Here is an 18,251-nt window from a genome sequence, read left to right on the forward strand (position 1 = left end):
TGCTCTGAGTGAATCAAATCTCGGTGGTTAGTTTAGCCAAAGTTCTGTTATTGTCCCTTAGAAGCAGGAGCCAATTAGCCCTAGACTTCCGCTTCCCCTCGACCCAGAGCCTCGTTCACGCCGTGAGTGAATCAAATCTCGCTAACCTAAGCAGCCAGAGTTTCGCCCAGTGTCCCGCTGACACAGGAGCCACTAAGTCAGAACCCACAGCAGTCATCTACCGGTCTTGGAGTTGAGTAAACCACCTCAGGCCCCATTCACGTCCCAGGCCCGATAGGATAAGCCTAGCATGTAAGCGCATAGTTTAAGAACTGCTACTTTAAGGGCGGATTTCTCGTAGAAAAAATAAAGTTCGTGGTTGCTAACCGGAACGTTAAATTGGTTTTCTCTTTAGAAGACATGGCAAGGTACTCACCAAACATCACTTAGAGTGTTCGCGTACTCAAAAATTTTCACAAACTTTTACGGAAAGTCGTTCGTTTTTTAGTAAGAGAGAGAGAGAGTTAGAGCGAGAAACACTTGGAGAGTTTTGCAAAATAGCTTAGAAATTTCTGCTGAATGTGTTTTCCCCCGCGGAAGCTTCTGACTTTTTTACAAATTTTTATTGGCAAATTGTTACTGGATACGTACGCGAACACACCGTTATATGATGCAGCAATCGGTAAACAAAACACAGCTGTATTTATCGGGACGATAAGACACTAACTGGCACCCATATGCCGGTTAAGGTTTATCGTTAAGCAATAAGCATATATTCAAAAAACCAAATTCCAGATGAATATCGATACGATAAATTGTAACCGGAAAATGAGAAACCCGCGCTAAATAAAGAATAATTCAAAACCAAGTCCATTTCTCTGTCACTAACAAAAATAACTTTTGCAGACCCCAGTGAGCAATGCCCCCGCAACTAAAAGTAAACTAGTAGTTACAAAAACAAAATTCATTTTGCGGAACATTAATAGGAAAATATATTTATTAAATTTTCTTATATAAAGAATTAAGTAAACAGTATAAATCACAAAACGTTTTTAATAACATTTATAATACATATGTATATAACAATAAGGAAAAAACACACAACAAAGTGAAATGCATAGTAAAGCTTGTACAATTACTTGGAGTTCCCCACTCTCCAATGATTAGGGTCCATTAAGTAATCCCTGTAAAATGAGTAAACTGGTAATTATAGTTTGTGATCACTGAAGAACTGAATTCGAGTACCTTTTCTCCTCCAGGGTTTTTCTGAATACTGCCTTCAAATCACTTAGTTTACCAGCATTGCCACCATATTCTTCAGGTAACATTTCTTTGGGTACATAATCGTATAAAGTCTCTATGCCATTGGTATGAAAATGAATCTGGAGAGGCAAAAGACATTATGTAGATATAGATGCCAAAAAAATATATAAAAATATTGATTGATAATGAATATTAACATGGAGAGGTATTAAGATCGTATTGTACAATAACTTGTATCAAATGTAGAATATATCCCAGTATACATTAATGAAAGAAAGGATCAGTAGACCAACAAAATAAATTGTAGAATTGTTTTGGCAGTTACTATGTTCACGTGAAGGGCTCACTAAGCGAAGTTTACGTCACTTGCCGAAAACAGTAAGTGGAAAGGTCCCATGAACATTAATGCTATTTGTGATCGATTGACAATGGCACAAATAAAAAAAATAAATGAATGCATATAAAGGAGTAAAAACGTGCTAAATCTTGGGAACCCACTACCATGGATTCTCATAAATATTTACACAAAATAAATTTAGTTGAACGGCATCATATTACTCTACGCACCAAACCAAGGCGGATTTAAAAAGATTATCTTACGCGAACAGCTGTTATCAGCCGGCTTGTTTTGACGGTATTAAGATGTCAGATTTTTGTTTGCATTCTCTTTGTTGTCATCTTCTTTCTCGCATATTCTCTGCTCAAACTTTGGTTTTTTTTGGGACACTCTTATGTACACGTGTATGTGTATACAAAAAATTATATATATTTATATAAATTTTTTTTTTAAATTTCGGAGTCTTCAGTCAAATGCGATCTTAATACCTCTTCATTAAATACTTTCAATCAATTTCCTTTTTTAATGCTTTAATTCAACACTTTTATATTTTAAACTTTATGTTTTTCGTATTTGAAGTTTCTTGCTGTTTTACATACCATTTCAAAGACCTCTTTGCTTATGAATGGCTTCACCACCATCAGAATTTTATCCAAATACGATGGACAGTTAATCATGTGCATGGCCTTTATCCGCACCGGAAAGGCCAATTGTAAAAACTTCAAATAAGTGCGTAAAGTTCTAAATGATAATCGTGCCACATGTTTCATGGTATAACCGTTCATATCAAAAATTTGTACTTCACCCTCTGACAGCAATGGAGTGTCACCCTTTACCACATCTGGAATTGAGAATCGGCAATCGCTTACCATGATAAAGGTTTTGGTATCTTCGGTGTGATGCATCTGCGAAAAGTGATTAAATATATAAAATGGGAAAGTGTTAAAGACATCAAAATACGGGTCTAATTGATATTTAAACATATATTGAACGATTCATATTACATCCAGATCTTGTATTTAGCTGTTCCCCATATACTTCCTCAAAATACTTAATTTCGGTCCGTTCTTGCATTTTCGTGATTTTAAAAGTAACGGATGTTCCTCATATAGTTCCTCTAAATACTAAATTTCGGTATATTTTTGCCTTTTCGTGATTTTTAAAGTGATCACCAACGTAAAGTTGCTCAACTACTAGACCATACATGGGTGAATAATTGAAGGTTAGGTTACTTGCCGAAAACAGAAAGTGGAAAGGCCCCATGAACATAAGGATGTCAAAATGTGCCGATAATGTTCATGGGGCTTTTCCACTTTCTGTTTTCGGCAAGAAAACTAACTAAACTTGAGCAACTTTACGTTGGTGATCACTTTTAAAATCACGAAAAGGTCAAAAATTTACCGAAATTTAGTATTTAGTGGAAGTAAAGGGTGTTTTTTTTGAGGTTAGGATTTTCATGCATTAGTATTTGACAGATCACGTGGGATTTCAGACATGGTGTCAAAGAGAAAGATGCTCAGTATGCTTTGACATTTCATCATGAATAGACTTACTAACGAGCAACGCTTGCAAATCATTGAATTTTATTACCAAAATCAGTGTTCGGTTCGAAATGTGTTCATTCACCGTAACGTTGCGTCCAACAGCATCTTTGAAAAAATACGGTCCAATGATTCCACCAGCGTACAAACCACACCAAACAGTGCATTTTTCGGGATGCATGGGCAGTTCTTGAACGGCTTCTGGTTGCTCTTCACTCCAAGTGCGGCAATTTTGCTTATTTACGTAGCCATTCAACCAGAAATGAGCCTCATCGCTGAACAAAATTTGTCAAAATTTGAACACATTTCGAACCGAACACTGATTTTGGTAATAAAATTCAATGATTTGCAAGCGTTGCTCGTTAGTAAGTCTATTCATGATGAAATGTCAAAGCATACTGAGCATCTTTCTCTTTGACACCATGTCTGAAATCCCACGTGATCTGTCAAATACTAATGCATGAAAATCCTAACCTCAAAAAAATCACCCTTTATATGAGGAACATCTATCGATTGCTCAACTTTTAACTTTGTAATATAGGGCACAAATAGGAAAACGCGTAGACAAAGACCGAATGTAAAAAGTGAACAAGTAGGCATTCTCAATGGCAAGTCAAAAATAAAAAAAAAAAAACTTTTATGGCGGGTGATCGCTTGACACATCCTTATTAAGTGAATCCTGTAGGCCATACATTACGTTATATAGACTACTTACCATACTAGGATCAAAGTCAGTTAAACGAAGAAATGTGATGCGATAATTTTCTGCCGTTAAACCTGGCAGAGGTACCATATCTCTAGGTTTTTAAGAAAATTTAAAGATTTTATTAGTATCCTTATATCCTTAAGGTTCTTTATAAGTATACTCACGTATACGCAAATGCATTGATTGTATCGTGGTCTGTGGGGTCACGTTCAATATAGATATGTGGATAGTCATTGCGTATGGTATAGTTTATTTCCAATAGTTTTTTGGTTTCCTCAACATCTTTGTACATGCAGTAATAAAAACGGGTCAATAGAATGCGGTCTATAGGGAGACAAAATAGGAAGAATCAGAGTTTAAAAATCGATTAAAGGAAAGTAAAAGAATTCATAAGAAAGTAAAAAAACCTCCTGTTACAGACTACTATAAAAGGTGATATTTGGAAATAAAGAATTATTTTATATAACATAGGACTTCAATTATAGTTCTTGCGTATTGGGTGTTGCGTATACGTAATGAAAATTCTGATATGTCATACGCACCCAAGTATAAAAAGTCTATCTATCACAGAACTGCTTAAACTGTTAAAGCTCTCAAAACAGTGATATAGATAAAAGTCGACAGTACTTATCGGGCGACTGGAAGACTTTTTTGAAAATCGTACATTTTGGTACAAAAACGTACAAAATGGTACTTTCTTAAATGTTTGAGTTAAAGCTTTCAAAATTTGGATACACGTACAGCCTGACAGTGTAAATCGGGCGACTAGAAGGTTTTTCAGATATTCGTATGATCTAGATCTGGTAGATTGAGATTGATTGAGCTACAGCTCTCCAAATTGTGCTACAGTTACATCTCGACAGGATTTAACGGGCGACTAGAATTTTTTTTTTGAAATGAGCTCCGACTTGTGTGGTGTCCATCGTTACCACGGGATGCATAGCTGAAAGGTACAGGACGCGTCCACAGGCTGAGGATGGTGGAAAGCTCCGTTTTTATGCGGAGTAGCTGCAAATGCGGCCGTGGGCAGTCAGCGATTTTCGTGAGGAGAGTCTCATCGAGGAGTCAGGTGGCACTGGCTCTGAATTAAATACTGAGTACTAATGGTACTCGAGATGACGAGGCGAGTTATTGTCGCCTTCAAATAACCAATGGCCAATATCAGCGTCTGTTCCCAGGTTAGGGGTGGCTGGAGGGAAGCATCGGATCTTGGAACAAGCGGCTCGTCACAACGAGGGATACATGTGCAATCCCACAAACCCCATGCGGTTGGGGCGCTGGGCCAGTAACCCGCCCCCGGGAAACAAAGGTATAGTAAAAACGGACCCCCCCCCCAATGTTGACGACCCACGCAAACGAAAAAAGGTCCATGATATGTGGATCTGCACCTGAAATGTCCGCATTCTTTGTAGATAAGGTGCAGTATACGCGCTGACGGATGTATTAGAGAAGTACAAGGCAGATATTACCGCCTTACAGGAAATGCGATGGACTAGGAATGGCGTCATTACAACAAAAAACGGTGACGGACTATAACTGCTATAATACGAGTCATTAATTTGTCTGTGGATTTGTGGTTAGTCGGAGACTAAAACACCTTGTCTCCAGCTTTATTCCGGTGAATAAGAGGCTAGCCACAATCGGCATAAAAGCCAAATTCTTCAACATCAGCCTTATTTGTGCCCATGCCCCGACGGAAGACAAGGACGAGGATATTAAGGATATTTTCTACGAGCGCCTAGAGAGAGAGAGTATAACAGTTGTACCGCCCATCATATTAAAAACGTTCTGGGAGATTTTAATGCGAAGATAAGGAAGAAAGACATTTTTGTCCAAATGTTGGAAAGTTTAGCCTCCACGAGATAACGTCCAGTAATGGGTTGAGGCTGATAGATTTCGCCGCGGCAAAAACATGGTACGTAGTAGTACCCGATTTCAACATAAAAATATTCACAAAGCCACATGGCTGTCACTCGATCAAAACACGAGGAACCAAATTGATCACGTTGTGATAGATGGAAGGCATTCATCCAGCGTGTTAGATGTACGATCGATCCGTGGATCGAATATAGATTCGGATCATTACCTTGTTGCAGCAAAGGTGAGGAAAGTACGATCTGACACTTCATGGAAGCTGGATATTGAAAAGCTGCAAACACAACAGATGGAAACGGCATACTCCACTCGACTGACCCTACTGCTTGATGAAAGCACTCCTTGTTCCGATGATATAATGGCACAGTGGCATTTGACTATTGCCCATTCCATGGAAAATGCCGCGAAATCCGTGCTTGGGTACCGGAAGCCTCCTCCAAGAAATCCATGGTACGACCAAGAGTGTCGAGATGCTAATGAAGCCAACAATGCGGCATATAAAGAAACCCTGGAATCATTAGCGACGCGTCAGATGAAGGAGAGGTATCGGGAGAAAAAGAGAGAAGAGAAACGTCTATTCCGCAGAAAGAAAAAGGAAATGGAAAGACGTGAGTGTGAGCGAATTGAGATGTACAGGAGTCAGAATGAAGTCCGGAAATTCTACCAAAAGATTTCAACATGCTAGTGTCCGACGTTGGCGGCGAAGAGGATACCGCAGAACCAATCAATGATGGTGGTATAGAATGTTTACCTCCTAGTAAGAATGAGGTGCAAGTAGCAGTGACCCGACAAAATAACCACAAGACAGCAGGGGCTGACAGGTTACCCGCTGTACTATTGAAGATCGGAGGCGATAAGGCGTATGCATCAGCTTATCTGCTCAATCTGGCTAGAAGAACGCATACCCGATGATGGAAACCTCAACTTACTATGTCCCGTACACAAAAAAGGAGACAAGACGGAATGTGCCAACCACTGAGGGATAAGTCTCTTCCCCATCGCATACAAGATACTCTCGAGCGTACTGTGTGAAAGATTGAAACCTAAAATCAATGCGATAATTGGGCGCTATAAATGTGGCTTTAGACCTGGTAAATCCACCCTGGACCAGATATTCACACTGCGCCAAATCCTGGATAAGACCCGAGAAAGATAAATCAACACCTTCTATCTCTTTGTTGATTACAAAACCGATTTCGATACCCCATTACGTTCAAAGGTATTTCAAGCCATGTCTGAGTTTGGTATCCCTGCAAAATTATTAAGACTCTGCCGGATGACACTTGCTGATACGCGTTCCTCAGTAAAAATGGGAAAGAATCTCTCCGAACCATTCAATACCAAACGAGGTTTCAGACAAAGAGACAGCCTATCGTGAGATCTCTTTAATAGCCTGCTGGAGAAGATTATACGAGATCCAGATGTGAATGGCACACTAATCACAAGAGAACACATGGTCGGTCGCCAGAAGGTCGGTCATAGGTCGGTCGCCAGAAGTAGTAACTGCAGCCTTTGAAAGAATCGAAAAAGAGTCAGTGAAAATGGGTCTGGCAGTAAATGGAGATAAGGCGAAATGGATGGTTTCAACTCCCAAAACACCTTGTACAACCGAGCAGATTAAGAAAATGGAGAAAGTTGGGAACCACAACTTTGAGATTGTCAGTAACTTTATCTATCTCGGCACCGCCGTAACCGAAACGAATGATACCAGTTTTGAGATAAAGCGAAGATGCTACTTTGGACTAAGTAAGCAGTTTAGAAACATTGTTATATGGTTCTGAGGCATGGGTACTTGTGAAAGCAGATGAGGCAGTGCTTGGAGTATTTGAGAGAAAGATTCTGCGTAAAATATATGAACCAGTTTGCGTTAATGAAGAATATAGGCGACGTATGAACCACGAGCTGTATGACGATGATAGCATAGTTACACTCATCAAAATATAACGGCTCCGTTGGCTAGGTCATGTTGTCATAATGGATGAAGAGGTTCCAGCAAAGAAGTCTTTTGAAGGCAAACTCGGTGGTACACGCAAACCGGGAAGACCAAAAGTCCGATGGAATGATCAAGTGGTAGAAGACACCTCGAAACTTGGTGTCAGTGATTTTAGAATGAGCGCAGAAGATCGAGGCGCTTGGAACGCTATTCTACATTCGGCTAGGGGAACAAAAAGTCGATTGAGGTAACAAATCTGTTTTCTGTGTGTAGACAATTTGCAAACCACTGTAATATCATCTTAAATACCATTCAAGTGGGTAGCAAAGCGGACGGGGGGTATGCTAGTTCCATATAAATGTATTCTTAGTTTACCAATTTCATGCTAAGACTTAATATACTCAACTTGATTCCTGAGAAAGTACTACATCCAAATTTCGACGTCCTGGCGGCACGGGTTATCGTTTACCGATTACTATAATATTTCGTATTTGGCTAAATGGGATCAAAAGGATAAAAATTAGGGTATGCATTCCAAAAAAATACTTTTTTTTGTTTTGTGGGACACTCTAATGTATATGCACTGATGTACTTCGTGAATTAAACAAGTCATCCCTAAACTTTTTTTCAAATTTACCCATTAACATTCCATTAAGGAACAGTGTCAAACTTCTCACATATCAATGAGTGCTCTCCGAATCAACTTTAAGCTCAATGATAGGGGGGCTTCTTTTTATAGCCGAGCCCTAATCTTTTTATACCCTCCACCATAGGATGGGGGTGTACTAATTTCGTCATTCTGTTTGTAACTACTCTAAATATTCTGAGACCCCATAAAGTATATATATTCTTTATCGTCGTGACATTTTATGTCTGTCCGTCCGTCCGTCTGTCCGTCCGTCCGTCTGTCTGTCGAAAGCACGCTAACTTTCGAAGGAGTAAAGCTAGCCGCTTGAAATTTTGCACAAATACTTCTTATTAGTGTAAGTCGGTTGGTATTGTAAATGGGCCATATCGGTCCATGTTTTGATATAGCTGTCATATAAACCGATCTTGGGTCTTGACTTCTTGAGCCTCTAGAGGGCGCAATTCTTATCCGATTGGAATGAAATTTTGCACAACGTGTTTTGTTATAATATTCAACAACTGTGCCAAGTATGGTTTAAATCGGTCCATTACCTGATATAGCTGCCATATACAACGATCTTGGGTCTTGACTTTTAGAGTCTCTAGAGTGCGCAATTCTATTGCGATTGGAATGAAATTTCACGTAACATGTTTTGTTATGATATCCAACAACTGTGCGAAGTATGGTCTGAATCGGTCTATAACCTGATATAGCTGCCATATAAACCGAATTTGGGTCTTGACTTCTTGAGCCTCTAGAGGGCGCAATTCTTATTCGATTTGAATGAATTTTTGCACAACGTGTTTTGTTACGATATCTAACAACTGTGTCAAATAAGGTTGAAATCGGTTTATAACCTGATATAGCTGCTAAATAAACCGATCTGGGATCTTGACTTCTTGAGCCTCTAGAGATCGCAATTATTATCCGATTTGCTTGAAATTTTGTACGACGGATCCTCTAATGACCATCAATATACGTGTTTATTATGGTCTGAATCGGTCTATTGCCTGATACAGCTCCCATATAAATCGATCTCTCTATTTTACTTCCTGAGCCCCTAAAGAGCGCAATTCTTATTCGAATTGGCTGACATTTTACACAGGTCTCCAACATATAATTTAATTGTGGTCCGAACTGGACATATCTTGATATCGCTCTAATAGTAAAGCAAATCTTTTCTTTTATCCTTTTTTTTGCCTAAGAAGAGATGCGGGGAAAAGAACTCGACAAATGCGATCCATGGTGGAGGGTATATAAGATTCGACCCGGCCGAACTTTACACGCTTTTACTTGTTGACTTTGTATTAATGTCCAGAGTTTCCAGCTCCTTCATGATTGAGGTTGGTTTTTCATTATTCAAGGCATCCTCAATATTAATAAATGCTACCATTGTAGATTCATTGATAGATAATGCATGGCTATATCTTTAGAGTTGCTCTTGCTATAGGCGTGCTGTTGTCGAGACAGACGAACATTTTTTGATGCTTGGGTAACTTTTTAATTTAAGTTAAAAGTTCTTGGTTTTGGTAACGTTTTGGTTTTGGCAACGTTTGTTATAGCTTCGCTTTAGTCTCTTACCCCATCTCTTTTGATTGGCTGTCATATAACCGTTTCGAGATTAATTTTGTATTGTTTCAATCATCTCATTGGTATTCAAAGAACAAACTTGCATAGTAATTGTTTGATTAAGCTTCAAAGTATGCATTTGACTGTCGTTTGTTGTTTGAAAAAATCGTTATTTTTCTTAATACAAGTATTTCAAAACCATTCTTAGGCAACGATTATAAAATTTAATGGTTTTATTGTACGCATTGCCGCTTTCAGTTAATTGCAATGAGGTTATTACTCATTGTATGGCTACTTTTAACGTAACAGAGACGTTAAATGTTTAATATTTTATCGTTTGAATATCGTATATAAATATTTTTACACGAAGAGTGATATCTATTTTGGCTTATTTGTAAAATTTGTTCTTTTGTTGTGCTGGTGAACTTTGATCTCAGCTAAGGTCAAAATTCTGCTAAATCCGTCATTAAGATATGTGTGGCCGTTTTGTCATGCGTGCAAATAGTAATTTTATAAATGAGTAAGGTTTAGAATTTTCCAAATATAAGTATTCTTGAATATTTACAACTATTATATGCCCATACATTCATTATATATTATTAGGGGAACACTGTATATAAATAAAATTATTCTTAATGGGATTCTAAATGCCTAAAGTCAGGCCTGTTCCGATTTTCGAATTGTTATTGTAAAGAAAAGAAGAAACTAAACAATCGATATGTTGTTATTTTTGGCAAATAAAGTTTAGATATGATGACAAAAGCATATTTGAATGTTTTCTGAATACTATTTAGACAATTGTTTTTGGGTATTTGTTGCCAATTCAAACTATTTTCAAGAAAAATAAAAGCCGTTGTACCTTATGAAGTCGGATTCGCTGATTCGGTCTGATGGTCTGTCATAGTTAACATTTAAAAATCTACAGAGGTTGAAAGAAATGTACGTAGTCACAAGCGCCCATGGTAGTATCAGTGTCTTGTACAGCCTAATCTTCGTCTATCGAGAGGTGACCTTGTTTCTAAACTGCTTGCTTAATCCAAAGTAGCATTTGTTTGTCAATATCATACTTCGCTTTATTTCAAAACTGGTGTCATTCGTTTCGGTTGCTGTGGTGCCTTTTCCTATCTTTATCTGGTCGGGTTTACAAGACATTGTGGGAGTTTGCATCCATTTATTCTTATCTCCATTTACTGCCAGACCCACTTTCGAATCGTACATAGGCTGCAGTTACTACTACTGGTGACCGATATCCATGATATCGATGTCGTCGGCAAAAACGAGTAGCATGTGTTCTCTTGTGAGTAGTGTGCCATATCTTCTCTAGCAGAATATTAAGATAGGTTGTGTCCTGTCTGAGGACGCCACCGTAGCGCAGAGGTTAGCATGTTCTCCTATGATGTTGAATGCCTGAGTTCAAATCCTGGCGAGACCATCAGAAAAAAATTTTCAGCGGTGGTTTTCCCCTCCTAATGCTATGCCATGTAAAACTCCTCTCCAAAGAGGTGTCACACTGCGGCACGCCGTTCGGACTCGGCTATAAAAAGGAGGCCCCTTATCATTGAGCTTAAACTTGAATCGGACTGCACTCATTGATATGTGAGAAGTTTGCCTTTGTTCCTTGGTGGAATGTTCATGGGCAAAATTTGCATTTGTATCCTGTCTGAAACCTCTTTAAGTCTTGAATGGTTTGGAGAGATTCTTTTCTATTCTTACTGAGGAACGCATATCAGTAAGTGTTCATCCTGCAAAGTCTTATTAATATTGCAGGGATACCAAACTCAAACTTGAAATACCTTCGTACGTAAAGAATTGACTTGTCCTTCTCGGGTCCAGCATTTGGCGTAGTGCGAATATCTGATCTATGGTGGGTTAACCAGGTCTAAAGCCGCAGGGATAGGGTTCAATTATCACAATGACTTTAGAATTAAATCTTTCACACAGAACGCTTAAGATTATCATGTATGCGATGGGTCTTGTCTCCTTCTTGTGTGCGGGACATAGTATGCTGAGGTTTCAAACATCGGGTAAGCGTTCTTCTAGCCAGATCGCGCAGACAAGCTGAGGCATAAGCCTTATCTGCGTGTCGCCTCGGCTCTTAAATAGGTCAGCGGGCAACCCGTTGGCTCCTGCTGCCTTGTTGTTCTTCAGTCAGTGCACAGCTAGTTGGACCCCATTCTGACTAGGAGGTAAACATTCTATGCCATCATCAGGGATTGGCTCTGCGGTATCCTCTTCGCCGCCATCGTCGGACACTAGCAGCTGGGTAAAACGTTCTTTCCATATCCTCAGCATACTATCTATATCTGTTACCAGATTTCCTGTAGGAGGATGCGCCTGTATCAAAGCCATCGGTTTATTATTTAATTCTCTTGTAAAATTTCCGAGCATTATTCTGATTCCTGTACATGCCAATTCGCTCACGCTCACGTTTTCCATTTCCTTTTTTTCTGTAGAATATACGTTTCTCCACTCCCTGTTTCCCCCGATACCTCTCCTACATCTGGCGCGTTGCTACTGATTGCAGGGTTGCTCTGTATGCGCTATACTTGACATAAATAGCATTTCGACACTCTTGGTCGTACCATGGGTTTATTGGGAGAGGCTTCTGGGACCCTAGTATGGATTTCGCATCATTTTCCATGGTGTGGGCAATGCAGATTTTCAATGTCTAACTTCCGTGCAGTGTCAGATCGAAAACTTCTCAGCTCGCTCAAACGTTTGCGAACCTTTGTTGCAACAAGGTAATGATCCGAACCTATGTTTGCTCTTCGGATCGATCGTACATCTATTACAACGTGATCAATTTGGGTCCTTACTTTTTGATCTGGGGACAACCGCGTGACTGTGATTTTTTTTATGTTGAAATCTGGTGCTGCTTACTACCATGTTATTAGCCTCAATCCGTTATCGGACATTACCTTGTGGAAGCTAAATTTTACAACTGTTGGACCAAAGATATAACGCCTTTGTTGAAGAATTTGGCTTTTATGCGGATTGTGTCTAGCCCCCCATCCACCAAAGTAAACCAGGAGACAAGGTGCTTTAGTCTCCGACTAAATACTAACAAGTAACCTCGAGAAAACGATCCCAACGGCGAGGCATCCAAAAACCTTGGGAGTGGCGAAATCTACAGATCTGCCAGAACGCGGCACTAACGACCATCATAGGATGTCACCAAATGGCGTGCATCGACTTTCTACATGAGGAAACTACTAACTTAACTAAAAATAGCAAAACGTTTTTTTGAGCAGATTTTGTTTGCTGATTTAGCTGACCGTTATGTTTGCTAATACGACAGCCGTATGTTTGCAGAAACAGCAGTAATGTCTGCTTTTCCATTTTCAGCACACAAAAACTGCTGTTTAGCAAAAATTTTTGCTGTTTTCAATAACAAATTTGCGTGAATGTTTCATTTGTTGCTCTACGGGCTTTATCTTCATGACTTTACTTACATGTCGCTAGAGGGTTATCAACAGATTCCAGTTCCCCTGGAAAGTATAGGGAAGTTTCTGGTTTCGCAAGCTCGTCGGCTCTACAATTCCCTGGGATATCTCTGTGGCCGATCCAGTTGAAGTAGCGGGATTTTCAGAGCTGGATCTAGGAACCAGCTCAAAAAATATGCCGGGTCGGTTTGATCTCAGAGAGAAGAGGGAACAAGGAATATATCAGAAGAATCGATACACTTGCAACGTGTGGCTATAATGATATGTGTCCAGTAATGATACCAAAAGCTATACTGATCTACTTCTTACTTTTTTTCAGCCTCGTCCTCTCAAGATTTGGATCTCACCATAGGGATTTCTTCATCCTACTGACCGTGCTTCGTCTACTGTCTAAACTCGGACTGTGTCGCACCAAAAGGTTTCGGATTCACCAAGTTTATTGATGATAGCCTTCTGGACTTCACGTCCAAATCGTTTGCCTTCCATTCCCCTTATTCCCTTATGGTCTGGCTCCCAAACGATGCTGATCTTGCGATTCTCAGAGAAGGCGTTAATCTCCTTTTACATTGCAAGACCGTCCGTGACAACACCATTCTGGTTGGTATAGCATTCGATTTCCTCGCTTCAATGCCATACCGTCTACAGGTCTACCTCTCGGAAACAGATCTCAGTCTCTGGGTCCTCAATGTAAACTCCCAAACCAACTTTATCCTCTAGCTTTGATCCAACCATGTAGCATGAACTACCAGATGGCAATACCAGACCGTGCCGCTGCCATCAGTTTCTCTCATTCGAACTTAAGTATAGTCTCAGCTATGCGATCTGAAGCCTCTACCAATCCATCCAAGTTTCCTATCGTTGCCTCGATTATCCCTGATGGTATTACCTGCTATACCGATGCGTGTTTTGTTTTAACTGCCATATAAAGCGGTCTGGTTTGACTTTTTGAACCTCTGGAAGGCGCAATTTTCATCCGATTTGTGTGAAATTTTGCATGACATGTTTTCTTGTGACTTCCAACAACTATGCTAAGTATAGCCAAACTCGTAACGTGATATAGCTCTTATATAAACCGATCTCGGATCTTGATTTCTTGAGCCGCTAGAGAGCGCAATTATTAACCGATGTGGCTGCAATTTTGCAATTTTGCACAATTTTTATGCGATTTGCCTGAAATTTTGTACAACGACTTCTTTTATAACCTTAAACATACGTGTGGTCTGAATCGGTCCATAATCTGACGTAGCTCCCATATAAACCGACCTCCAGATTTTATTTCATAAGCCCCTATAGGGCGCAATTCTTGCCTGATTTGGCTGAAATTTTGCATAGCAACTTCTTCTATAACCTTAAACATACGTGTAAAGTATGGTCCAAATCGGTTTATAACTTGACATAGCTCCCTTATCAACCGATTTCCCGAATATAATTCTTGAGCCTCAAGACGGCGCAATTCTTATCCGATTTGTATGAAATTTTATACAATGTCTTCTATAAACCGATCTCGGATCTTGACTTCTTGAGTCGCTTGAGGGCGAAATTCTTATCCGATTTGGCTGAAATTTTATATTATGACTTTTTTTATGACATTCAACAGATTTTCCAAGTATGGTCCATATTGGTTCAAATCCACATAAACCGATCACCCGATTATACTTCTTGAACCTCTAGAGGGCGTGATTCTGATCCGATTTGGCTGAAATTTTGCAAGTCACTGTTTCTATGATCTCAAATATACATGCCAAATATAGTATGAATCAGTTCATAATCTGATATAGCTCCCATATGAACCGATCTCCCGATTATACTTCTTAAGCTAAGTTAAAATCGGTTCATAATCTGATAAAGCTCTTTATAAACGGATCTCGGATCTTAACTTCTTGAGCCGCTAGGTGGCGCAATTTTTATCCGATTTAGCTGCAATTTTGCATGAAGTGTTTTCTTTTGACTTCCAGCAACTATGTCATGTATGGTCCAAACAGGGTTTTAACCTGGCATAGCTCCCTTATAAACCGATCTCAGTAATATAGTTCTTGGGCCTCTAGAGGGCGCAATTCTTGTGCGATTTGTCAGTAATTTTGTACAACTACTTCTTCTATAACCTCAAACAGACGATTTAAGTATAGCCTGAATTGGTCTAAAATCTGATATAGCTCCCATATAAACCGATCTCCTGATTGGACTTCTTCAGCCCCAAGAGGGCGCAGTTCTTGCCTAATTTGGCAGAAATTTTGCATTACAACTTCTATGATCTTCAACATATATGCCAAATATGGCCTGAATCGGTCCATAACCTAATATAGCTCCCATATTAACCGATCTCCTCATTATACTTCTTGTCCGTTTCGGTCCATAACCAGATATAGCTCAAGTTGCAAAGCAATTCTTATCCATTATCTTTTTTTGTCTATAAAAAGATACGGGACAAATAACTTGACAAATGCAATACATGTTGAAGGGTATATAAGATACGGTCCGTATCGTTTGTTAATTTTTCCTTCTCAATATATTTTAAAATAATTTGGTATATTGCATTACTTAAATTCCGTATAACAGTTATTTTGTGTAACCTTGAACTCTGTTAATGGGTACATATTTGTTTTGTTATCGATTACCGATAACATCAAAGTCAATTTCTCTTCCATATGTTAAGCATAATCATTGTTGGTGACATTCATTTTTTGGCGGTAATTGCAATTTTCCGTTATATGCACTTAGCACATGTTGGTAATTACATATGTGTTTGTGTGTATAAAAATCTTTGTTGCTATGAAGAAATCTTTCGACGTTAAATTAAACGCCATAAAAAGTTTGGCTTATAAGTAATATTTAATTGCACTACACAAACGTTTGTTTGTTATTTAGGTTTTCACCTAAGCTTACCAATTTTGTTTGGCAACTTTTTGTTCTCCTCAAACCATTTTTGCAAGTAATCGATGGTCTTCTCTTGTTCCGCATCACCAATTGCCTGCATTTTTTAGCTTTGTTTTTTTTTGTGAATTTGTTTAATGCACACGCGTTTTCTTTAAATTATATATGTACATGAATTGTAATCATTCACTTAATTAATTTCCAATGTAATTCTGCTATTTTTTTAGCTTAATTTTTCTTTTCATGAATTTCCTTAAATAGGTAATTGTACTATGTGCTTGCAATTCGAGCGTTGGAAGTTTTATGTTTGTTTATTTTGTTTGATTTTTGGGTTTATATGGAGAGCTTGTGCGCTTTGTGTTGTATTTCGTATTTCTGCAAAGGAGTACCGCTGTCTACTAACTCAAATCGTTTGCCAGAGCGCGCATGAAACGCTCAATCATACCAACAAAGACTACTGTGTTCTCAAATTTCCCTAGAAATGAGACATCTTTGTTACGCTGTTTTGGCTGCTGTCTGTCCGTCTATCGTTGTTTAGCGGTCTCAGTTATTGTTTTTCAAGCATGCATGGTATGGAATGACAATTTTTTTTTTTTGCTTTGAATTTTAATTTTACAAAAATAATCTTTTCTACAGTCACTAAAAGTTTAAAATATTTAGATACGCTTCAATGCATTTTCATGTTTTAGCTGGTGGTAATTTTTTCTGCTGGTCAATTGAACGTGTTTACGTTGATTCAAAACAGCTATGGTCAAAATCTCTTATTTCGTAACCCATGTGATATAGTTTTGGTGTCATTTACACACAAACACATACAAAGAGAGAGATTGAGAGATGAGCTCAATTCACCACAGTTGATGCTTAGTTGCCTTTGACATCTCAACATGAATTATTGTGAATGACCTTAATTGTGAATGGCTTAACATACAATTCAAACGCTGTATGGTTAAAAAATATGAAGATTGTTAGGTATATTGGAAAAAGTTAAATTTCTAGTTTATTGACACAAGTATAAAAAAAAAAATAAAGAAATTAAATGAAATGCAATAATATGAGCTAAGATTTATCAACACTACGGTTTACAAAATTAGACATCTATAAGATAAAGTTAGGCAAATACAATGGAATATTCGAACATACAATTAACAAACAATTCAAACGCTGTATGGTTAAAAAATATGAAGATTGTTAGGTATATTGGAAAAAGTTAAATTTCTAGTTTATTGACACAAGTATAAAAAAAAATAAAGAAATTAAATGAAATGCAATAATATGAGCTAAGATTTATCAACACTACGGTTTACAAAATTAGACATCTATAAGATAAAGTTAGGCAAATACAATGGAATATTCGAAAAGACTAAGACTAAGACTTAACATACAATTCAAACGCTGTATGGTTAAAAAATATGAAGATTGTTAGGTATATTGGAAAAAGTTAAATTTCTAGTTTATTGACACAAGTATAAAAAAAAATAAAGAAATTAAATGAAATGCAATAATATGAGCTAAGATTTATCAACACTACGGTTTACAAAATTAGACATCTATAAGATAAAGTTAGGCAAATACAATGGAATATTCGAAAAGACTAAGTCCACTGAAATAGACCTTCCTACCCCAGTCGATTACATAGGAGGGCATCGCTTAAGTTAACTGCATGATTTCCTGTCAAATTGACCAGTGAACTCTTATCGAGAGCCGGTAACTTATTTGCACATATAGGTTCGGCGGTAAGTCAGGTTATCGTGGCAGTCAGTCATCCATCTACAAATTCCCCTCTTGCCATTGACTTTGCACTGGCCATCACCTCTACCTCTACGTTCAGTAGCTGGCAGATGCTACGAATATAAGAGCGGCGACTGGTTCGCTCGTTGTTACTAGCGAGTCGTGGAATCAAAGTCAGCGCAATATCATGAGCCTAGAGTTTATTTGAGGCCACTGTGGCACAGAGGTTATCATGTCCGCTTATGATGTTGTGCATCTGGGTTTGAATCCTGGCGATAACATCAGAAAATTTGTATGTGGTGGTTATCTCCTCCTCATGAACCTAGAGTTTATTTGAGACCACCTTGGCGCTGAAGTTATCATGTCCGCTTATAATGT

At 38.5% G+C, this 18,251-nt stretch overlaps 2 protein-coding genes across 2 annotated transcripts in view; one reads left to right on the plus strand and one right to left on the minus strand.

The window, feature by feature from the left end:
• Positions 1–18,251, plus strand: part of LOC106091357 (uncharacterized) — a 134,841-nt gene that overhangs the window by 18,178 nt on the left and 98,412 nt on the right. The gene's annotated exons all lie outside the window — the stretch shown is intronic.
• Positions 947–16,552, minus strand: LOC106091350 (alpha-tocopherol transfer protein-like). The gene is made up of 6 exons (XM_013257842.2): positions 16,158–16,552; positions 3,991–4,150; positions 3,836–3,917; positions 2,179–2,484; positions 1,225–1,361; positions 947–1,163 (listed from the first exon to the last, which is right to left on the minus strand). Exons 1-6 carry the CDS (start codon positions 16,246–16,248, stop codon positions 1,115–1,117), a joined length of 825 nt encoding a protein of 274 aa, XP_013113296.1. The 5' UTR covers positions 16,249–16,552; the 3' UTR covers positions 947–1,114.

This window comes from Stomoxys calcitrans, chromosome 4, assembly GCF_963082655.1.
Source record: "Stomoxys calcitrans chromosome 4, idStoCalc2.1, whole genome shotgun sequence".
Classification (NCBI taxonomy): domain Eukaryota; kingdom Metazoa; phylum Arthropoda; class Insecta; order Diptera; family Muscidae; genus Stomoxys; species Stomoxys calcitrans.